The sequence below is a fragment of the Cryptomeria japonica genome, chromosome 5 (assembly GCF_030272615.1).
Source record: "Cryptomeria japonica chromosome 5, Sugi_1.0, whole genome shotgun sequence".
Classification (NCBI taxonomy): Eukaryota; Viridiplantae; Streptophyta; class Pinopsida; order Cupressales; family Cupressaceae; genus Cryptomeria; species Cryptomeria japonica.
Window position 1 is genome coordinate 552,336,098 of NC_081409.1, and position 19,131 is coordinate 552,355,228.

Below are 19,131 nucleotides of genomic sequence, written 5' to 3' on the forward strand. Positions count from 1 at the left end.
GATTGGCCTAATTTTGCGTTTAAACAAACTTACTATTTTTAGCAGTGTCTATTTTTAGTGTCCCTATGCCCCAAGTTGCCCTAACTTGATGTTTGGAAGAACTTACTATTTTTAGTAAGTCTATTTTTGGCAGGTCTATCTCTGGCAACTGGCAGGACACTAATGGCAAAACTTTCCTAAATATCCGAGTTCTGAATCCGGAAAAGTTGAAAAGCGGGTAGACGATTATAAATTTTGGCTGTCTAGAATTCTTTCTCGAGATGGCAAGGTATGAAAGTTTATTCTAAGGCATGGAATAATTCATCATTCACTGAGAATTTCTCCTTCGTCCCCAAATGGCGCTCAAGACTACAAGGTGGGCGCATTTCACTTGTCATGGAGGATTTTCCTCCCAACACCAAATTCCTCCTCTACCTCCAATTTGCGCCCAAGGCAGGAGGAGATCACTAGAACCTTATCATAGAGGAATTTCTAACTAAGTCAAAATTCCTCCACCACCTCCTAAATGCGCTCCAAGCAGGTTGGAGAGAGCAAAACACATGCCAGGGAGGATTTTCCTTCCTTGGCAAAATTCCTTCACTTCATCAAATTTGTGCCCAAGGACAGGAGGAGAGCGCTAAAACATGGTCAAGGAGGAATTTTCCTCTTGAAGGAAATTCTTCACTCCCTCAAAAATGCGCTCCAGGCTAGATGAAGAGCGCCAAAACCAAGGACAGGAGGATTTTTCTTCCTAAGTCAAATTCCTCCACCTCATCAAAAATGCACTCAAGGACAAGAGGATGGCCCAATTCCATGATCAAGGAGGATTTTTCCTCACAAGTCAAATTCCTCCTCTACCAGTCGAGTGCGCCCAAGTGTGAAGAATTCCTGGAAGTGAAAAAATTGACTAAGCGTTGGGAATTTCTCTCCTCCAAACTCCAGACAGGACAAAATTCCTTGAGAATGAAAAAATGGTTGGTTGTAAGAAAATTCTCCCTTCGGGACAGAGTATACACGAGCATCCAAAAATTTCTTTCAAGGTAAAATTTTACCAAGGAAGAATTTTCCTTCTCCAAGATCGACAAGTGTTCGGAAATTCTTTAGAAATGGAAAAGATTATCAAAATTCCTCCAAGGAAAGAAAATCTTCCAAAATATCTCTTGTACACCCAAGATAGAAAGAATCTTGTAAAGTATGTGTTCGCGACATGCAAAAGGAATATTTCATATTAATGAGGCACAACTTGGGAAATTATAGAAGTTCCTATTTTTTAACTCAAAGATGATGGCGGGGTCCACTAGAATGGCGAGTTGTCTCCTTTTCATTAAGGAAACATGACGCATGATTGAAAGGAATGAATGCAACTGCTAAATTTATCTCCTCGCCAACATAGCAACTTAGTGGATGACTTCTATTTAAGCAAGGATTTGGAATTCATTCTTCACAACGAGTGTTGGAGAAATCTGAAGCAAGAGAAAAGTGAAGAAAGTCGTAGTGAAGTTTTTTATTATCAGGAGAATCTTATTTTGGAGGAATGGCGGAATCCAGCAAGGCAGCAAATACTTCCTGACAAGCACAAATCAAGAACGAACAAAGAGGATTTCTCCAAGAGACAAATTATTTCAAAATGGAGAGAAGTCAGCAACACCAACTTGGGAACTTTCAAGTTGGGAGAGTCCAAAAGGAGAGTATTTGGAACAGACGGACGTCCTCCATTAGCCATTGCCAATAAAATAGTCAGAAGTGGAATTGTAGCAACTATCGGCTTCCCTCCTACCATCCAGTGCGTGGAGCTGATTATGGAATGTGTGAAGCATTACAATGCTGAAAGAAGAGCAATTTTGGCACTTGATGGCAAACTCTTGGCAAATCTTACAGCTGAATCAATTGGGGAAACTTTTGGAATTACTGCATTCGAGTCCATGACGTATAAGACCAAGGAAAGAGCAACTTTGATTTATAATTATGGCTTGAAGAGATGCACTACAATGATCAATAAGATATGGATGCAGAAGCCAAAGCCTCACATTTCAAAGTTGCCCAAGCAAATCACCAGCATGGATTTTAAGCAACAATATGTTGATCTTGTGCTGATGATGAGTCGAGTCATGGGATGTCCATAAGCTTACATATTTGAACCTTGGATGTTTTACTTCATTGGCAAAGTAATGGAAGGTATAAAGTTGGTAGATTGGGCAAGAATAATTAGCAACAACCTAGACGAGCAGCTAAGGAATTTAAAGCATTCTCAATCTTTCTACATGAGCTCGTATGTTGTCTACCTATTGGCGAGAAAGGGCAAATTTAGCGGGTTACCAAGCAAAGGACCCATGGGATGTGAGCTAAGACAGCTGAAAGTCCATGAGTACTATCCACAATTGCACTTATATGATCCTAATTCTTTCAAGAAGGTAACCGACACCTTCACTATGCACATCACCGGATTTTTGCAAGGAGGACTTCACATAGGGTTGTCGCAGGAACCAAGGAAGTTAATGAAGAAGTATGGAGCTTGGTACATTCAATTTCCAAAATTTACGTATATCCAAGACCAAGAATTTTCTATCTAGCGATATAAACTTCCAAGATATCCAACGGACAAGATGGTGCTATTAGAGGTTACTCGACAATTAACCGCCTATGACAAAGTTCAAAAGAAGAAGACGAAGTTGGGACTTCAATTTCCAATTGTAGTGGGAGATTATGAGGAACTGTGTCCATCATTGACAGCAGCAAAAAAGTCAGCAGATGAATTAATATTCTAGCACCTCATACCTCAAGGACATTCTTTGATCCGTATGATAAAAGAAGGATGGTTGCTAGCGTAAGGCACAAACACAAGTTTCGGCTGGAGGATTATTGGCCTAATGCCAAGGATGACTTTGAAATCAAGAGGAGGATGTTTTAAAGATTGCCTCTCAGGCTGATAAGAATCTGTGAAGTTATACAAGTACCAAATCAAATAGAAGAGGATGAGAATATTGTTCAACCGCAGTATGAAAAGGAAGGATAAGCCCATTCAAGCGCCAAACTGGTCAAAACCAGAAGTCCTAAGTAGGCTTGTTTTGAAGTTCACTAGGCACTAGGTTGAACGGCACATCGCAAAGTTGAAAGCAAAGAATACCCACCTGACTTACAATTTGATGGGAGACTTGAAATCCCATGACGAGGCAACTGAAAGGTCGTTAGGAGCTCATGCCAAGGAAGAGGAAATTCCACAGGAAAGAGTAAAACGTGGGAAGGAGACAAGCATTCCTGGGAATTCGCAAGCCAAGAAGAGAAAGGAAGTTCAACAGGAAGAACCACAATAGAAGAGGCCAAGGATGGAAGAAGCACTGTCATCGGTAAGCTCTTCCAGCATGCATGAAGATAAAATGTTCACAAAAGAAGTCACAGAAAATCAGCCGCAGGAGAATGATCATGACATTTCACAAGCACATGATATCCTCAAAGCATACTTCCCCAACAACTTCATTGCATCTTTTACCCATCTCTAAGCAAAAGTGGGAGAGTATATCCATGGATTTTATTACAATTCTTCTTAGAGTGCAAGACAGAAATTATATCTATGTGGTAGTTGACATGTTGATCAAATATGCACATTTCTTTGCCATATCATCCAAGTACAAGGCACCTCAAGTTGCAAAGTTGTTCTTCATAAAGAAGTTCAAACTCCATGGATTACCAAAGAAAATTGTTAACGATCAAGATACAAGTTTCTCAGTGTCTTTTGGCAAGTGCTATTCAGGTTAGCTAGCATGGAGTTGACCTCGAGTACCAATTACCACCCCCAAACAGATGAACACATGGATATTGTTAACAAATGGGTCAAAGGATACTTGCACATTTATATTGCGAAGCAGCAGAAGGCTTATATCAAGTGGTTATATTTGACTGAGCATTGCTACAATACCACATACCATATGTCGATTGGGATGACTCCTTTGCGAGCATTCTAAGGACATGATGTTGCCTTCAGTAGATTTGACACTTGGGGTCAGCAAAACTCCTATGCAAAGAATTGGATTCTGAAGAGTTAGGACATCCTTATGTCAACTAAGGATAATATTCAAAGTGCACAAAATTAGCAAAAGATTTATGAAGATAGGCACACAGTTAAGAGAATTTTTGACGTGGGAGATCTAGTTTTCATACGTCTACAGCCTTACAAAATGTATTCTTTGAAAAAGAGTGGTGCTAAGAAGATGAAGCCTTGATTCTATGGCCTTTACAAAACTGCACGGAGGGTTGTTGAAGTAGCTTACGAATTAAAGTTGCCTAAAACTAGCAATATTCATAATTTGTTTCACGTTTCTTTCCTCAAAAGGGCACTCGAGCAACACATTACTTCATCATCAAGGTTTCCATCATTGGATGACGAGGGCTAATTGGTTTTGGTTCCTAATCTTAGTTTGATGTCAAAGAGAAGAGATTAAGGAGCAGAGTGCTCAAGGGGTATCTCATCAAATGGCACGACTTACCTTTAGAGAATGCTTCTTGGGAAGGTGAACAAATTTTGCAACATCAAACAAATTTTGCAACATCTGAATCTTCAATTGCTTGTAGCAGCCGGAAAATGAATGCAATCTAAGAAGGAAGCATTGTAATGTTCCCTATTGTGTAGTAGCCGGAAAATGACTCATTTAGCCTTATTTTATTCCCGTAGTCTAATTCCAAGCAATATCAAGGAATAAGTTAATTAATTAAATGAAGTTTTCCAATAAAGAAAATTTCACATATGACTATAATTTTAATTAATTTTACAAAATGACTTAAGAGAATTGAAAGGGAAACATTAAAAAATCATTTTATAAAGGTGCTTTGATAAAATATTTTGAGTAGGAAATTAAAAGATCCCTTCAAGAAAGTTCCATGGAAAAATATTAAAGAGGATTTGAGAGCTCATTTTCTCATGCTTACTTTATTTTCTCGATTGTGGAGTTTGAACTTCTTGTTGGAGAAAACCCTAAGAGAATTGGCTTTATAGTGGTACATCTGTTGAGACATGGACCAGCTAGGACTCGAACCTAGGACCTTCCATACATTGTTGGAGTGCTCTACCACTGAGCTGCTGGCCCCTCTTGGACCAGTCCATCGTTGGTCCGGGTGTGGCTTATTTCCAACACCAACACCAACACCCCCCCTTAAGCCACACCTCTCGTGTGCTTGGGGCTCCTAGCCTGGACCTGGCTCTAATACCAAGTTGAGACATGGACCAGCTAGGACTCGAACCTAGGACCTTCCATACGCTGCTGGAGTGCTCTACCACTGAGCTACTGGCCCCTCTTGGACCAGTCCATCGTCGGTACGGGTGTGGCTTATTTCCAATGCCAACAACATCTACACCTAGCTGATTGCAAGTCCAATCACACAGGTTTAAGGCAAGGATTTATTGATTTGAAGATTAATAATTTGTTAAGTCTTGCAAGAAAAAAAAAATATTAAGGTATTTGGAAGAGATTAGCAGGAAGACATTGGAACGCCATAATAGAAGCCTACAGGAGAGTCAAAGAGCAAAAGATTGTTGGGGGACTGCTATTGTTGGCTGATATCAGGTTAGAAAACATAATATGAGGGTTTGTGCTGCCAAGAATAACTGTTTTGGCTGGACGTTGATTACATTTATTGCTAGTGTGAGTATTGTTGGTGCAGATAACATTCATTTCTGTGCAATTCAATCATAACTGACATGAGGCAGATTAGAGGCATTTTCAGATATTAATCTTTGTTGGGCGCAAACATCAAGGTTTTCTGGGCATCAATGCTAGCATGGGTTTCATAGAAGACTGTTTGGGGAAGTTAGGAGGCATTGATAATCAAGTCTGGCCCTAGGCATGAGGATTGTAAGCTTCATAAACTAGGCGCAGGTCTTTGTATTGGTGGCTGTTCATTTCGAGTGAAATATCAGCATTGAATATTGTTTCAAGCTTATTCAAAAGTGTGACCTTGCTGGTCATTGAGGTCAGGTCATAATTTCAATCTATCTCTACAATCTGCTCTTATACAGCAATCAACTGTATGAAGATATCTTTGGTATCACCTATTTCTTTTGGTGCATCTATTTCTTATTTATGAATGCTAGTTTGATTTATGGATGTTCAAGAAAAATCATTACAATACAAAACCAGCAAGCAAACAACATAACATTGGCAAATGCAAATCAGAAAGAAACAACAAACTGTCGATAAACATTGAGAAAGTGGGAAATGTTTGCATAGTAGTCGGCCTGGGTCTTTACAATATTGCAAAGTACACAAGTGGGGATTTTAGAAACATGTTGTACACCTAAGATAGATATTTGAAAAGTGTGTCACTCATGTAAGTATGTGCACCAAACTTAAAGAGAGAATTTTCAATTAACCTTATGAAAATAATCACATCACTTGGACCCCTTTGTCAGAGCATCTATGATGCAGGAGATACATCATAAAAGCATGTATAACAAGGGAGTTACCAAGGCATCTTTGACTCCTGTTTTTAGTCAATGTAAGAGAACTTGAAGGTGGGATTGTGTTCATGCAAACGAAGTGCATGGATTGAATGTTTGCATGCAAGTGGAGCATTGGAATTTCCAATGGTGGATTTCAACCATCGTTTTACACTCCTGGTTTTGTGTTACCACTTGAAGGCTTTAAGCAAACATTGTGCCTATAAATACAAACATTTAGATGTTGTATTGGTGGATTAAATAGGTTACCCACATGGAGCACAGGTGGAAGAAACAGAATCATCACAGGAGAAGTCTTGTATACAGTAAAACTAAACATCATTGTTGGTATAATAAATTATTTAGTGTTGTGGTTTTCTTGATTTTTTCCTAAAAGGCTTTCCCAAGGTAAATCTTGTATTCATCCGAGTATGCCATTGTTTTATTTGTGGCATAGAAACGAGACTCGGACTCAACGCGGACTTGGCAAGGGTGACTCAACTCGAGACTTGGGACTCGGCAAAAAAACTCGATGAAGACTCGACAAGACTCAGCAAAGTGAAAAACCCAAGAAATTTGGAGATTTTTAAGGATTTAAAACTTGTTTCATGCACCCTTTATTTAATAAACCTCACAGACACAATAACATCATCAAATAGAAGCTAATTTGATCACATACACAAGTATACATCGATCACATAAGTATAAATGCAAATTGTAGCTGAAGGAAACAACAAACTTAGATATATAAATATTGTCACATGTATACAAAACTCATGGAATACAAAAGCCATGACATCAAATGTTCCACACAAATATCAAAACAATAACTACAAGTCTATGGCTCAAAGGAGCTTGCATCCCTCCTACGAAGGCGTCTAAGGTAGGTCTTGGATGATTCAATAGCCATGGTCTCTGTCCATGACTCCATGCCACCCTCACCAACACTAGTTGTGCCTGTGTCCACTTGTGCTCTAACCTCCTCCTCTGCCATGGCTCCAACCTCAGCCTTTCTATTTGCTCGATCAACCCAATCAAGGCCCTCGTCACTAAAAATAGGATCCATAGCCTCAGTGATCCACACAAAAGTGTTAGATATGAGATTTAAAAATAAAAAAATTGAGTCTGGCCGAGTCTAGGCATAAGGACTCATTGGGTCCGAGCCGAGTCTACAAGTTCCTGGACTCAACAAGACTCACCTAGGACTCGAACGAGTCCGAGTCCAGGCCCCTGGGACTCGCCCTGGGTCACCCGGCTCCGAACACGCCAAGTCCTGGTGAGTCCAAGAACTATGATTTGTAGTGCATTTTAGATTCTGTTAGCACAACTCTCTTACATGTTATCAGAATTTCTTTATTTCCTTTCAAAAAAAAAGTTTCTTCCCTACAAATGGAAGGAATACAAATCCCAAACCTAACCCTTGTTGTATCTTAAGTTGAAAAATAATATTTTTATGAAAGTGAGAATAATGGAGCAGTATGTTTTGAAAGTAACATATCATATATTATGTGTGCAACAAATAGAAATAGAACACATGGTATGCGTGTAACAGTAATGGCCCATGAAAATACATAGATGGACAAGGAATTTGACACAAGGATACAAAATTAAAGATTTTAACTTTTATATAGATCCCTGGGATTTCTTCAATATTTATGGATGATCTATAGCAAAGCCATCCAAAATTTGATTTAGTTAAATTTTTCCCATGTAACAATCATACCTTACTAACATCAACTACATCTTCCATATGAACAGTTAATATGATTTCAGTGTTAAAAAAACTGACTTTGCATAAAGTTTCTAAAGTCAAAAGTTATAACAATACAATATCAGACATCAGCATTGAATATCTGGGAGGCAATTTGAACAGGTTAGACAATTAAGGATTTAATATAAATCAACTATGAAAACTGAAATATAAACACCATGATTTCACAGGTGCTTTGCACAATGCATTTGTATTTCATATGAAGGAGTATGACTACCAAGATTCCCATTAGTAAAGGTCCTTTTTCATGCCATAAGAGAAGAGATAAAGGTAAGACAAGGAACGATGGGATGCCTACCTTTGCACAATGCATTTGTATCTCATATGAAGGAGTATGACTACCAAGATTCCCATTAGTAAAGGTCCTTTTTCATGCCATAAGAGAAGAGATAAAGGTAAGACAAGGAACGATGGGATGCCTACCTCAAAGTAGGCTCCCTGGTTGACACCACATGAAATGTGAAACACAGCTCCACAACCATATACTGAACAACGTTCACATGAACCAACCCTTGCACCACATAAATAGCATAAACGCTTTTGTCTCCTTGAACGTACTTCCACAGTGGAAACACCATCAATTGGCTCCATGGAATCACTATCCAGAAAAAATGTTTCATTTGTATACAATGCACAGACCACATGAGCCCACTTTCCTGGATTTGTTGTTGGTTTGAGTGCACCACCATTTTTACCACAAATTGCACAGCTGGATTAAAAAAATGTTTCCATCATTGTCAGAAGATAAAAGAATACACAAGAAGCTATAAATATCAAAAAAACAAAATTAATGCATGACACTGAAATGCCATCACAATAAAAATTGTAGAAGTCCTAACATGGTAACAACCAATTTACAATGCTGATAAAAAATATAGATAAAGCTAAAATACAGGAAGATTGCAGAGGCCAGTCGATGGATTATGTTGTAACAATAATAAAATGCAACTAACAAGATTGATTTTTACTTTTTCCTAAAATATAAATTCCCCCTACGTGTAACCATTCTTCTCTTGTTCATTTTCCCTGAGTAACTCTAATAGCTAGATAAATAAGACATGCTAGGAAAGAAAAAGGATCAAAGGCATAAAGCATAGAGGATGATGAAGATAAGGACCCTAGAAAGAATAAAGTCAAGCCCTCATATTCAGATTGCACAAATATGTTTGTCAAGAGGACTGGAAATTTCACTTAATGTAAAACACTCATTACCATATATGAACATTTGCACCACCCAAAACTTCACATTTTCTGCAAAGCCAATCAGATATTTTTAGCCTGTCTGCTTGACCAGTATTCTGCTGACCATTAACCCCATAACAGGAATGATGAACATAAATTCCACAGCTCTTACATCTGTTAACCTGCTATAAACATCAATATAATCAAGTCCAGATTTCCAACATAAGTTTATATTTCTGTAACTCCAAAATTAAATACATGTTTTAAAACCATTCATGGTACAATTTTCAAGCAAAGCAATTTTAAGAGAAAGAAAAAAGAAATATATACTCACGGAATTTGAAATTGAATCTTCACCACCATTGCATATACAGCAATCTGATGTTTGAGACACATTGGAAAGCGTGGAACTATCTTTTCCCCCGAGATGTACTAACTCTTCCTTTCCAGCATCACTAATTGGGTTACGTTTATCTGTGGAATGTCTCAAAGAATCCACCACAGGATCATTAACACCCCAATGTGCTGAAACTTTGGCAGATTCCTTTTCAAAATATTCCATCAACTCCTCAAACTTATCTTCAGTCAGTTGAAATGAGATTTTTCTTTCAGCATTACCCTCATTGAAACTCCTTAGCCATTCTTCATCATCCTCTTCAAGATCATACTCTGACTGTCATAATAGAATTAACACCACAAAGATATAAGCTGCACTTATATTATGCAAGAAAAAAGCAGAGAACAATAGTGAAAAGCTATTATGTGACCCAAAACAATAATGATGGAAGAGTCTTTCTCTAGCTATGATGCTGGAAACCTCAACACTCAACACAGATACATTTAAATTGATTACCTTCATGTGTACTTTTGAGTATTGCAGAAAATTTCTAGGAAGAATAAAAGCTGTTATCGTTAGAAAAAGTATTATTGAAAGACTTTGAATATTGTGATGATTTGCTAAGTGATATAAATTTCAAAAACCGATAATTGGAGGAAATATTGTAATACACAGCTTCATCAAATCTAAGTGTCCACATGTTTCTTTAATTTTATTGTAATATCTCACACCACTGTTGCAGAATTCAGACAGATAAAAGAAAAAAATCGAATAACAGCTGATATTTCAGTTATTCGTTTGATCTTGTGTGAATAAATTCCATTTATGTTTTGCAATTTGTTGTAATGCAGATAATGAAGAATGCAACTAGTTTTTTTATTATACTCCATTGTGTATGACGCAGGCTGTAATGTTTCATCCCACCCTTCAAAATCAAATGACCCCAAAATGCAAAAACATGCTAAAGCATATCCAGTTTCTGTAATAGGAAAAAAAAAACACCGTCAATATTATAGACAATTAAGCCATAGGAAAAAAATTATCAATTTCCTCACCATCCACACAAACATCAGATTTTACTTCTCAAACAGTGGTTTAAAATGTTGCAATGTCTTGCTGAACTTGTACCAGTTGCCATCAGCTGAAAAATGCCATCCACTTTCTTAAAATAAATACAGGTCCATGTGAAACAAGAAATGCATCAAATGCACACCGCTTAGGAATCTTTTGTATTCAAATTGCTGTCTTCCCAAACATGTTCAAAGATTCCAAGAGCTAGCGATATGTTCATGGAAACCTAAACTAATAACTCCTTTGAAACCATGAAAAAATAATCAGAATTTATTCTGCTTAATAAGTTTGCTTCCAGTATCCTAAGCACTCGTTGGAGAATTCTAAGAGCCTGGGGTAATTTTTTCCATGCTGCATTTCAAATTTTACAGTTGCCTGATTTGATGTAAATAAGTCCTTTTCATTCTTTTGCTTCGAGGTACCCACCAAGAGCTTTACTGTCAAAATTTGTTTTGTCCATGCAAATGCCTGAATGTACTTCTTAACCAGAAACCCTTCGGTCCAAAAGTGCCTTATTTGAGATTCATGGGCAAGGAAGTTTTCAACATCTCATTGCCATATCCATTCCTTTAGCCTTAAGACATTACATATTATGGTCCAAAATTATCACTTAATTTTTTATTCCTATACGAGATTGTCAAAGTTTACAGGAAAAATGTAAGACTGGCCGTTGCTGTCCCAAAGTACTTAAAAACATCAATAGTTAGAAGAATGGCATGCAATGATGGTCATGATTGATAACCATTTACATACAAAACGCTGAAATCAAGTGATCAAAAGATTATTACATCCATAAACATGGAAAGACAGTTCTTAATTAAACATGATTAAGTCAGTATATGCCCACATAATTTTCAAAATGGCAAATGACAATAGAACTAGGGAAAAATGAAGCTAGATATTCATAAGTACCACAAAATAGCCACTGAAGGAAACTATCACTTTGAGATGAGATGAACAGGATCTAGAGACAGCTAAAAAATAATTAAAAAGTAATATGATTGAAGGAAAATAATGAAGCAGAAGATATAAACAATCACCAGAACCAATCACCAATGACAGAACATTTTTGTGCATATCTGCAAATATGATATAGTAAGGGCAAAATAATCTACAAGAGCAGCAAAAAGAGATTCAAGGTTCCTAAAGATGCACAGATTCCAGTACAAAGACAACTTCAAACTAGATTCATTTTCAACAGCTAGAAGATAAGCAGTTTGCACAAACCTACTTAGTAGGGTTCAGATATGTAATTAATTGAAGCAAGCAGTTTACACAAATAAGGAATTAAAGAACTTGTTCATCCAACAAGGAAACCCACCTTTTGATTTTGAGAACATTTTGGAATAAGAGAATGTATCTGATATGTATATCTGCCCATTACCCATGGAAAATCCTTCTTTATGTGCAAAAATTTATTAGAACTTTCATGATTTTTATCATGTCTCTTTCTTGCATTTTATCATTCTAGCATCCTTTCACTTTTATAACTTAAGGTGTTTTATTTTAAAGAGGTAAATGTCAGGTGCTAGAGCCAGAGGAGTCTCAAGGCAAGCACAAATGAAATATGACTATAAAAGAATCCCTTCGGAATCAAGGATCATCTCGAAGTGGAAGAATATTAGAGACACCAACCCTGGACACTCGACTTGGAGCAATTCAAAGAAAGAATGCATGGATACAATCAAACCAAGCTGGCCAAGACGATGGTGAGGACCAGAGAAACAGGAATCACCCAAAATCGCCGAGTTTGGGTGATTCCCGAGTCGAGTGAGGGTCGCCAAGTCTACTGGGCTCGGACTCGGACTCAGACGAGTTTGGCCCCAAAAATAGCCCAAAATCACCATCTTTGAAACTCGCCTAAAATCGACAAGTTTGGGAGTCAGGACTCGCCAAACTCGGCCGGCGTAAGGCAACTTAAAGACAAAAAAAAAACATGTTTAAAATGTTTTTAACTTTTTTTTTTTTGTTTATATTTTGCTTTGCCCCTAAAAGTAAACTTCATTTCATTCATTTGGCAAAATAGGAAGAGAAAAGTGAGTTGTGAGGAGAAACAATAGAAAAATAACACTCAGACGCCTTTATCAAATAATAAAAGTCTTTTGGCCTCGCGGTGGGCTGCCCCTCGACCCCAAGGGGTATTGCAACAGGGAGCGTGCCAGGGGCGCTGCCCCTTGACCCCAACTTGGGGGCACTGCCCCCAAACCCCCATCATAAAATTAGGAGGGAAATTGCACCGATAAAAGTACGGAAATTTTAACCTCTGACTCTAATTAGGCTCCATATAACAACATATACTTTCATTTGGTGCATCAAGAGTTGGAAAGGAAGAGTTTGCATCTCATTTGATCATATGATGACATGGATTTTTTATTCCATGAGTTTTGTAATATTGTATACATTTGACAATATTTATATATCTATGTTTGTTATTTCCTTCAACTACAATTTGCGCTTATGCTTATGTGATTTATGTATACTTGTGTATGTAATCAAATTAGCTTCTATTTGATGATGTTATTGTGTCTTTAAGGTGTATTTAATAAAGGGTGCATGAAACAAGTTTTAAATCCTTAAAAATCTCTAAATTTCTTGAGTTTTTCACTTTGCCGAGTCCAGCCGAGTTTTGACTCCGAGTCCCGAGACGAGTAGGCCTCGCCAAGTCGGGTCCGAGTCCTAAGTCTCGTTTCTTTGGTAAGGAATGGAATTATGCAAGCTGCTGGTTTCCCCCCTGCAATAAAATGTGCCAAGTTGATGGTCGAGCGTGCAAGACATTATGATCCCAAAGAAAGGAAAGTGGTAGGCCCCAATGGTAGAGTGTTGGCCTATTTGACAGAGGAGTCGATTGCGGAGGATTTCACTATTCTAATATACAATTCCACAATCTACAAGCAAAGGAGGAAGCTTTGAAGATATACAACAATGGACTTGAGTCTTGTGCGGAGATCATCAACGACACATGAATGTTGAAACCAAGGAACCATCATACCAAGTTACCAAAGAGGCTCGTTACGTCCGACTTCAAGGAGGAATATGGTGATCTTGTCACCTTGTTGAACTGAGTAATGGCATGCCCTCAAGCTTCTAGCTTTGAGTCGTGGATGTTTTGCTCTATCGAAGAGATAACACCCAAGGTGAAGATGATCAACTAGGGCAAGATAATCAATGATAACCTAGATGAGCAGTTGAGAAACTTGGAACGAACCCAATCATTCTACATGAGCTCTTACATGGTCTACATGTTGGGAAGAACTTATAGATATACAGGATTGACATGTAGACGACCAATTGGGAACAAAGAACGACAATTCAAAGTGTACGAATGCTACCCTCAATTACATCTTCAAAATGCCACTCATTTCATGAGAGTGAATGATGTCTTCTCCATGTACATTGTTTGAACATTACAAGGAGGCACTCATCAGAGGTTATCACAAGAGGCTAAGTACTTGGTGAAGAAGTATGTTCATGGTTCATTCAATTTAAAAAGTTCACCTACATTGGAGTTCAAAGATTTTCATCTTCTCCAAACTAGCTTCCAAGATTCCCAAACGACAAGATGATATTGTTAGAGGTTAGAAGACAACTATCTACATATGATAAGATTCAAAAGAAAAAGTGTAAGTCAAGGACGCCTTTTCCAGTCACCATTGGGAACTCAACTGAAACATGTCTTTCACATCAAGCAACCGAGGGATCCGAAGAGGAGTTCCAATTCTATTCCCTTGTGACCTATGCATCAAGATCAACTTTTGATCCAACATTTGGAAGGAAATATGGGCACAAGGTACACATGGATGATTTTGAAATCAAGAAGAGGGTGTGTTCAAGGCTTTCAGTGCAAATGGTTGGAATCTATTAGCTAATCCCCATTTTGGATCAGGTTGAGAATGATTGGAATTCTGTTCAATGCCATTTTGAAGAAGAAAAGGGTAAGCCTCTTCCTGCCCCAAATTGGTTCGAGTTGGCAGTAAGAAACTTGAATATATTGATGAAACCAGTCATGGCACATCCACAAAGATGGATGGATCACAAAGTTAATAAGTTGAAAGAAATGAATATCCCTATAAACTATCTTGATGAGTGATTTGAAATCACACTCTTCCAAGGATGAGATGGATAAAGAGCAACATGTAATCAGTACTAGGAAAGAAAGAGAGACAAGAAAATGAAATTCACAAGAAAATGAAGGATATGGCCAAGACTTCACGAGCTAGGAAGGTAAAGAGAAAGGAAGTTTCTAGTGAAAAGCCACAACAGAAGAAGGAAAAGTCAAGAACGACTCACTCATTGGCTAGCACCTCTTTCGTTCAGCAAGTTGTCTCATCCGTGGGTAGAAATGTAATATCACTCAAGGAGAATGAGTCACAAAAGTAAGTTTAGACTCATCCAATTGTTTCAGGAGGTCACAAGGTGAATGAATTCTTGGAATTCATTCAAAGACAAAATCAAGAGGGGAATCCTTCTCAAGGTGTGCAGGTTCTTCTTGATGATTATTTGACAGAGAAAGCAACAATACAAATTGAGGAAATCCAGAAGGATGCTGACATGTCTTTTCTAGATGAGGATGTCAATAATGGAATAATATTGGCATTTCAAGGATTTCAAGAAACTGAAGAAGTGAATGAAGAAGTGAGTGGGGATATTGAACAGTGCACCGCTCTTGAATGGTTACAAAATAGAATGAAAAAAAAGGTTGTGGTAGGGAATAATCTAGACAATACCTTGGAGGATTTTCTAAGTAGGATTAGCAAGAGTACAGAGAAAAAGCAAGCCAAGAGATACTCCAAGATCACAAGGATAGTTCAGGATCCAACACAGTGCAAGTTGCAATTCCAAGGGTTGATAAGACACAAAACGACATCACTCCAAAAGAGTATGAGATTACAACTATTGATTTGGGACCGACAACAAAGGAACAAGTGATCGAGGAATTTGATGAGTTCGCAAATATGACTAAGGAAAGCGAAAGAAAAGAAGAATCAGCTTACGGCGAAAAACCAGCAATTGAAGGATTACATAAGACACTTAATGTATCCAATTCAGCAAGCCGAAGGAACATTTGTCCCTCCTACAACACTTTCAAAGGAATCAATTGATGATTTGGAAGGGATGAAATCTACAACACAAGTAGAAAAGAACTGGATTAGAAATGCATTTGATAAAGCAAATGCACTCATTGAGGAGTTGGTGCAAGCATATGGTAGAATTGCATTCATTCGGGACAGGATTCGAGTTATAATTGCATTGTGTGATGAGTTCCAAGTTTTCAAAGAGAAAACTATTCCACATTTGCATGTGCTGATGGATATTCCTAGGCAAACTTTGGTAGATGGAATCATGATGGAGGCAAATCAGAATTGTGACTTTCACCGATGGTACTATGCATTAATGACAAGAATGGAAACTTTTGAGAGGGTAAACAAAAATTCAAGATAGAATCCTCATTGCAACGGAGGTTGTGTTTGGAAGGGAAGTGAATAAGGATATGGAGGTGAATGAATTGAAAATAAAATAAAAGCTATCTTCTTCAAGGCAACAAGTTCTACTTCAGAAGATCATTTCAAGGATGCTTTTTCATTCATGATTTTCATGAATGGTGTTCATGACCAAGGACCGGAAAGGGAAATGACATTTACCACATGTACAGCTGACTTGGCACTCATGGAGTATAAGATGGATGTTGTGCCAAGTGTACCGATGGAAGAGCTCGACATCATCATGTTTACATTCATTGAATTTGCTATCAAGGAAAGGGATAAGGAACACACAATCCTAGATGATAGTTGGTTATAGTCTTAAGTGGCATTGAGTTTTCCTATTTGCTCTTGCTCCTTGCATTTTGTACCAAAGAGGTTGTTTTATTTTCCATTCATTGATATTTAATAGAAGTTAAGGGGTTATGTGGTAGTTCTAAATAACCCTAATTAGGGTTGGCTAGAATCAATCAGGCCCCTTCATTTGTATTTGAAAACCCTATATAAGGCTTGCTCATTTCATTTGTAGCAAGAGACTTTTGTGAAATTGTTGTCAAGATACTGCCAAAATAAATACAAACTCATTGAAGCTTGGTGAGAAATTGTGTTGTTTTGGGTGTTAGCATGGTTTCCTACTTCTTAAGTTTGATTAAGATTTGTTTACATTCAGTTGCTTAGTTGAATGGAAGATATTATTGTTGATTCATGGTGGAACCTATGTATTCATACAATTTGTGATTTGTTGATTGCAAGTTGTAGTGCATTGTTAGTCTGAGCAATATTGAAAGCTTAACTTCGATTGCTCTATGCTCATTGATTCGCATTATTTATGGTGTTAATGCGTATGGGCAATTTGAAAATCATTTACATTTCCTTTTAAGATTGCATCATCTTTGTGTAGTTGTTTCTCATGGCAAAGTAAAGCTTGGTTTGGTTTCACTAAGTCATCAATAGTTTATTGCATTAATAGAGATAGATTGGAATCCTAAACCCTCATCTTTTTGCATTTTATTTCAAAAATCTTTCATAGAGTTAGTTGGAGAGCCTTATTGCAAAATCATAAGTCATTTTAAGGAAAAGGAATTGATAAAGTCCTAGAATGATTGTGTAAGTCCCTTTGTGTTAACCAGCAACATCACATCATATACATTGAGTCTATCCAACATTAACATCAATTCTTCGCATTGTAAACCTTGGAGTAGCCTTATTTGATCACGAAGTTTAGCATATGAGGTTTCCTTGTTCAAGAGAGGATAGAATACTTGGTATTTTATTTTGTGTTCAAGATGTCCTAAAAAACACATCAACAATATGCAAAAGGGTTATTTAAAATTATTGCTCATTCTACTCATATGAAATTCACTAAACTCCTTGAACCACAACTTAGCCATACGTACATTTGAGTATAAACACCCTTACCACAATGGTGATTACATTACCCAAAATATGTCAAAGATGTAAATTATTTATCATTCGCAATCATTTGGCATCACAATTAGAAATATCAAACTTACAAAACAAAACTCAGCAGCCCAAATTTTTTACTCAAACTTGAGACGCCACAAAAATTTAGCAAATAAAAATAATTACATAATAACACAAATAAATTTAAATTAATGTATGACATAAAGAAAGAATTTAGAGGATACATAAGTATATCATGATAATTAGTTTATCATAAATCAATGATTACATATGTCACATGACCATCAAACATTCAAAATTCAAATTTTAAAATATAGTATAATTGTACAACCACCAACTACAACCTACAAACTGCATCTTCTTCTCCCTCCTAGTACTAGTAGTATCCAGCCTCAAACTAAAAGGCGAATTTGAGTGATCCTCAAAATGAACGATTTCTCAAGTACACATCCTCAAATGACTGATTCCTCCAGTATACATCCTCCAATGCTTCCATTGTTGCTACTTCTCTCTTCACTTTAGCAAAATCTTCATTAGTGAACATTACATTGATATCTTTGGCAATCTAATCTAAATATGGATCAATCATCCAAGTTGATTGCACCATGGAACTCCTTCCCCTTCACCATTTTAGTTGGAAGAAAAAGATTGTATTGAATGAAAACTGGGTCATTGTGGCATTCCTAGGACAACCTTTCTCACTTATTGATGTGAATGCTTTTGTAATGTCGCCATTTTAAAATAGGATTTGATACTAAAATTGAAAGAATAAAAATAAAATTAAAATTAACACAAAAAATAATAAAACTAAAATAATTAAAACTCAATTAAGTTTAATGAATGGTCAAAAGGCATGAAATGAAAAGTTATGACCTCCTCAAACATGAGGTATAAAAGCGAGAAGATAACTTTATTTGAAACAACAATTTTTCTACAATCAGAAGTACAGATCTGAATTTAATAGTAAGACAGCAATGAGGGGACATAGCCTTTCAAAGGGATATTTCTTTCCAAAGAGATGTGTCTCCTCAATGAGATATGAGTGTATAAAAGAGTAAGCAACTAATATGGAGCGGGAGGATTATGAGAAAAGGAAGAAAGGATGGAGCATGGGGATTAAGGGTGGGTTAATGGAAGAAGAAAGGAATAGAAAGAAAATAAATAAGTAACTTTTTAAGGACAGAAATGATGAAAGGTTGTGACCTTTTGAAGGGGTGGTAATTGTGAAAGGTTATGACCCTTAAATAGGGAATGCATGATGAAGGGGTGTGACTCTCCGTCACATTGGAAGTTATAAGGGGTAGAAGGTTTCATTTGAGAAGAAGAGTGGAAGGGGATTGCATTTTAGAGCAGACAAAAGGGCAGAAAGGAAGATATGGGATGCCATCCTAAAATGCAGAATTTTGAGTATAAACAGCAGACACATAAATATGTAATCAGCAGACTTGGAAAATAGAGTATA

General features: G+C 37.2%; 1 protein-coding gene across 5 annotated transcripts in view; it reads right to left on the minus strand.

Moving 5' to 3' along the window:
- LOC131063517 (uncharacterized) overlaps positions 1-19,131 on the minus strand; it is a 107,606-nt gene that overhangs the window by 23,859 nt on the left and 64,616 nt on the right. For 4 of the 5 annotated variants that reach the window (XM_057997388.2, XM_057997383.2, XM_057997369.2 and 1 more), the window contains 3 exons: positions 9,694-10,032; positions 9,390-9,544; positions 8,601-8,886 (listed from right to left, as the gene is read on the minus strand). In XM_057997388.2, coding sequence (XP_057853371.2) covers positions 8,601-8,886; positions 9,390-9,544; positions 9,694-10,032 — 780 coding nt within the window. The remainder of the gene's footprint in view (positions 1-8,600; positions 8,887-9,389; positions 9,545-9,693; positions 10,033-19,131) is intronic. The other variant, XM_057997381.2, reaches the window with a different exon arrangement.